General features: G+C 38.1%; 1 protein-coding gene across 1 annotated transcript; it reads right to left on the reverse strand.

Moving 5' to 3' along the window:
• Positions 1 to 124: 124 nt before the first annotated feature.
• LOC116124104 (protein DETOXIFICATION 46, chloroplastic-like) lies at positions 125 to 4095 on the reverse strand. Its single transcript, XM_031409810.1, has 14 exons — positions 3562 to 4095; positions 3136 to 3230; positions 2707 to 2815; positions 2531 to 2586; positions 2366 to 2421; positions 2040 to 2178; positions 1772 to 1909; positions 1621 to 1689; positions 1409 to 1519; positions 1195 to 1323; positions 1012 to 1089; positions 804 to 875; positions 654 to 716; positions 125 to 572 (listed from the first exon to the last, which is right to left on the reverse strand). The coding sequence occupies exons 1-14, from the start codon at positions 4028 to 4030 to the stop codon at positions 471 to 473; spliced, it is 1686 nt and encodes a 561-aa protein (XP_031265670.1). The 5' UTR covers positions 4031 to 4095; the 3' UTR covers positions 125 to 470.
• Between the last annotated feature and the right edge of the window lie 1482 nt (positions 4096 to 5577).

Raw genomic sequence — 5577 nt, forward strand, 5'->3', positions numbered from 1 at the left:
TGTGCCGACACATGATTGAGTTCTGTGAAACAGAAGGCTGGCTGCTGATGGAAATCTGTTGTTAGAATGAAAAGAAAATAATGCAAATTGTGAAAAAAATTGATAAGTCAAAGTAGTTCCTTTAATGCTGCAGATCATCTAAGCTACATTTCTGAAATGGGAAGATTACAGAAGGAGCTACTTGCTAGAAACCTGACACAATTGCAAAACTTGTATGATAAATACAGAAGGAGAAACATATTATTGACTTGGGAAAAAAACAGGTACAGCTTGTGGTTGTGCCTTGCTTATGCTCCCAGCCTCATTGAGGCATTAAAGAATAATCTCAACCTGATCTTTTACAGCTTCGATACAACGAATAATCTGTGGTGTCTGAGTCTGTTTATCGGCAACAAGAGTTGAACTTGCATTCTTGGAAACTTTTTTAAGTCTATATTCTCATTTACTGAATTTAGATGTTGATCTTAAACTTAAGCAGCTTTTAACTTCTCCAGTTTATACTTGCTAGGACCTTCTGAGTGAAGCATGCCATTAGGAGATAGCAGGCGCCAGAGAGCGAGGAAAAATCGGCCCTGAAAGAAATTTTGTGAAGTCAGCTTAACTCCCAAGGAAAAAGTTACTGTATATCAGTACTGGGGATATATTTTTTTTACCCATTGAAATGCCACAAGTGCAGTCCAGCAGCCTGGCAAACCAAGTCCTCCTTTGTTCACAAGCTGGTTATAAGAAAAACATAAGGGTTATATTCATGCATAAAGATAGCCAGACAGTCTAGGAATGAGTACTGAGATATAGACCATCACCAACAATAAAAGAGCGCCCACAGAAAAGCATCCGCTCATTGATAAGCTCATAAATTTGAGATCGCGTCCAGCCTGCACAAGAGAAACAGATTTTCTGATGCCATAACACGAGATTCCATACATTATCTTTCAAGTCAATGCTCCTAAAATGAAGCATGGACTATTAGGCAGAGAAAATCAGAGGAAAATACTGGAGAACACAACATACCAGCAAAGTTCCCTCAACACTGTGAGTGCAGGGTGTCACGGCTAATGCAAAAAAGAAGAGAATCAACACTTTGTGCATCTGCATAAAAAGAAGTTAAGTGTGAGATAACCAATAATCTATAATTAAAATTCTTACTCTGGGTTGATAAGAAACATACTTGTAAAAGTTCAGTAGAAAACTAACCTCTTTTATGACCATAAGATCAGATGTAAACATATTTGGGAGGAACCAAGGGATAAATGAACCAACAGTCCCAATCATCACTCCAAGTATAGCTCCAATAATCATGAGCGACTTTATAAGTGTTCGAGCCTGTTTAACATTACAAATCCTTTCAGAACATTTCTGACAAATCAACTTCATTAGAAGAATAGTTGTATGCATATCCATCACTAACCTTGTCCAAACTTTGGTTAACTCCATATAGGATCTCCGGCATGAATGATTGCGCTGTTTGAGAGAGCGGCTCACCCCATACGACAAACATGCCATAGGTTTGAATCATGACCTGGAGTGAATATGAAGTTGACAGTGTCATCAGTTACTTAATTGGAGACAGGAAGCTAAAGCAATGAAATAAATTATTAAACTAGTGTGAGTTAAACCAACCTGATGAGCAGCAACTGTAAATGTGCCCATAGATGTGGCAAAGTACGTGATGAGAGAGTAGAAAGCCACCTGAAACATCAAAAACTCTTATTGAGTAACTGCATTGAGTTTGGGTTGATGCAATAATGGAATCAGGTAGAATGTAATCAACCTTTGAGAACATTGATACAAAAACTGGGGCAGCAATTGCAAATATTTGCAGAAATTCATTTGGTGATGGAATAGAGATGGCAAAAGGGTTGTATCCTTTCTTGTTTAGAGCTTGAATCATCATATAAGATGAAATAACCTGGAACGTATTCATACGCCAATCAATGGAAACATTAAGAGAAAGAATAAGTGCATTATCTTACATGAAGTATGCATCGAGGTTCAATAAAAACAACAATATATGAACTATCTGAATTCTAGTTCCATACCTGCGACGTCATCGTTGCCCATGCTGCTCCAGTAATACCATAGCCTAACAAACTGCACAAGATCAGATGACCAATGCCATTTACAGAAGTGGCAACCACCAAAGCCTTCAAAGGTCCCATTGAGTCCTTCATGCCAAGACTGTGAATAAGAAGAATAGACTTCAGCACACATTCTAATTAACTAAGTATTGTTCACGGTTTTATTAATCTCTGCAGTAAGAGTTCTCTATCATCTCAAAATTAATTATACTAGTAGATTTCAATGAGCGCAAGCATATCTAAATTAAAGATCATTCAAGCATGTGAGAGGTTACAGCTATTTGCACCTTGCACTTTGAGCAACCAGTCCATAAAGAACAGCAGGCCACGATAAGCCTCTAATCTGCCAAGAAGATTAGGAATGTTAAAATATAAAACATCGGTACAACAATAAAGAAAAAATACCGCAAAAGAAAGAAAGAGCAGAAGAAGTAACAAAGAAGAAGATGAACCTGAACATATTTGCTAGCTACAGGTACAAGATGCGCATTCTTTGGCCCAGCAAAGCCTTAAAAAATTAGATATACAAATTCATCGGTCAGTGAAAGTCCTTTGCTATTTTAGCTCCATTACAGATTATCGTGATCTATAAGTAGAAGTTACTGAAAACTGCACTAGTCTTTCTTACCAGTTAATGCCCATGAACCAAGGAATTGGGTAAACAAAAGCATCAAGACACCACAAGTTAACCCAACAAAGAGCAATACAGAGATTTGATGCTGCACCTCCTTTTTATCCTGCACCAAAAACTGTCTAATCAGAATTGCAACGTAGACCATAGAAGATTGAATGCTAATCACAATGGTTATTTTTAGTTTTTAAGTATCAGAAAAAGCATGCGCAGGTTTCAGAAGCAACTACATGATTATGCAACCTAAATTTCTTAAGGCATTCAAGAGAACAATATAGCCTGTATTAATGGCCTAATCAGGTTCACATTTTCTTAATCAAAATTCTGAATTGCGGAAACAACCAGATGTATACTAATCACAGCAATGACTAAATCAGTTACTGTACAAATGAACAGTCCCCTTCAACAGATTAAGTAAATAATTACCCCTTTGGCAAGTGCAGTTGCAACCATATTCGAAGTAGCGATTGAAAGGAACATGAACAGAAGATTCATATTATCGCAAAATACAGTCCCGGGACCTGCTCATTCAAATGCATGACAAAGTTATAAATAAATTTGTAGTTACTCCAAGGCCATTTCTTGGAAATGTTTCTACAGAGAACACTTTTATAATGTGTAAAAGCACACCCCTGAAGCGCTTCATTTCTTTCTGGGGAATTAAGTGCTTCTCTAAAAAAAATTCTTTTTGCATATCTCAATCAAACATGTTGAAAGTCCCCAAAATGGTTTTGATTATATGAAAGTGCTTTTAGATGGCACCAAAGATCTAGAATCTAAAACTTCAGTTCTCTCAATTTTCCTGGAAAACAAACAGAAAATAAACTTTTCAAACTGAGTTATATAAGCTACCTAAAGCAGCGAGCTCAGTTGAGCTTTTTTGACCAACAACAGCCGTGGATATAAGACTCATCAGAGGCGCACAGACCCAAAGCCCCGTAGCGGGTCCTGAAAACATGAGAATTTCTTTCATTTGCGTCCAGATACTCTTTCCTGCCAATTCTTCTCTCTTTGATCCAACAACTTCAACTTCCACTTCTTTCTCTTCGTTAGACAATCCCACAGCCCCATTACTGCTACCTCCGTCAACAACGTCCAGCTCCGGCTCTTCATCCACTAGTTCTGGGCTCGAGCTGACGCATGAAGTTATGAAAGAAAGTCTTCCATGACTGTTTGGTGTTGAAATGCGCAAACTTTTATAAGGTGGTTGGGGTTTGAAGAGAAATAATAATGATGATGAAGATGAGGGTTTAGACAGAGGTTTGAGATAAGGGTTTTGTAGAGGAAGTTGAGAAGACCGAACTAGAGCTTTGATTTGCATTTTTTTTCTGGTGAAGATTGTGAGAGTAAGAAGAAGAAGAAGAAGAAGAGCAAGTGAAGAAGAGAGCGAGCGGTTTATATAGTTTGGTGTTAAATTTTAGAAGGCTTCAGCTGGACTTGCATTTGGGTTCTCTCCGGTTGCAGATTTCCGGTACTGAGTTTAATTAGATGTAAAAATAAAAAATAAAAAATAAAGTAATTTTTTTATTTTTTTTGTCACTAGAATGTTCGGACCAACTAACACGTACTTAAATTAATCTTTTGGAACTCTAAAGTTAATAGTCAGATAAATCTCCGATTGTCACTCTTATTAGAAGTAGAGATTGATTGAATTCAAGACTTTTTAAGTAACACACTTAAAAGTTTTAGTTGATCGTTCCACCACCCAATAATGGTTAATAATTTAATATTCACTCACCCTAATAATTCTATTTCTAGATGCTGACATGGTATGATATAATAGGTCACTTTACTAACTACTCAATACGTTAACCGGAGAGAAGCTAACAGCTAGCTGGTGACTCGGCCTGTTCACGGTAGCCGTTAAAACTTTCCCTCTCCAACTAATTTCTTATCTAACTGCAGCACAAAGGAAGGGCCAGGTTCGCATGAGCACGTGACTACCGGTCATTCCAAGTGGCGGCATCGCGAGACGCTTAGATCATCGTTGTCAAACTCATTGGATGTTCTAAAGTGCCAGATCAACGTTGAAAATGCCACCGTGGCTCCTCCAACTGGTCACTTTTTAACTAATTTTCAAAAACTACCTTCCTTTCTTTAACGAACTTATATTTGAATGTGCAAATCACTGTCCGTTAGTCTTTGAATTTTTGGACCGACAGGCTAACCATGAAGAGAAATAAGCAAATTAATACTTTTTTATATTTAAAAAAGAGTAAATGACATATTCCCACCCGAGGTTTAATGAAATCCTAAGTTGATATCTCTGATTCCATTTATTTTAAATTTTCACCCTTAAAGCGACGAAGATTGTTAGATATAACGGTTAAGGGGTAAATTATTCATTTTGCAGGAAGAAGCGCACATTAGCAGATCGTCGCCCATAACAGTGCTTCGGTGCACGTTAGCCGACATCGCTCCTAACATTTTTCACCTTTTTTTGGCGATTCTTTCACCCAAAATCACCCTTGTTACCACCATTCGAACCCCTATCCTCCCCTCTACAAAACCTTATCCTTTACAACCCCTCATCACTCACCGATTGCTGGCCATGACAACCATGACTTGCGATTGGTTTTTGTCAGTTTTTGGCAGTTTTGAGCAACGACAACCCCCACCACCATAATCGTTTGACTCCTCGAATCCCCCCTTACAAAACCCCTAACCTTCCTAGCCATAGTAGCTCACCTTTTGCGTTCACCACCACTTCACCAAAAAATGCGATGAACACGAACTCTCGACTGGCAAACGGCGACTAAACAGTTGTTAGGGACATAGGGCTTTTGTAAAGTTGGAGACGATGGTTGTAGTGGTGGTATCCAATTGGATTTTTGTTACGAAATCCAGCGAAGAACAGTGAAACCCTAA

Source organism: Pistacia vera, unplaced genomic scaffold (assembly GCF_008641045.1).
Source record: "Pistacia vera cultivar Batoury unplaced genomic scaffold, PisVer_v2 Contig1489, whole genome shotgun sequence".
Lineage (NCBI taxonomy): Eukaryota > Viridiplantae > Streptophyta > Magnoliopsida > Sapindales > Anacardiaceae > Pistacia > Pistacia vera.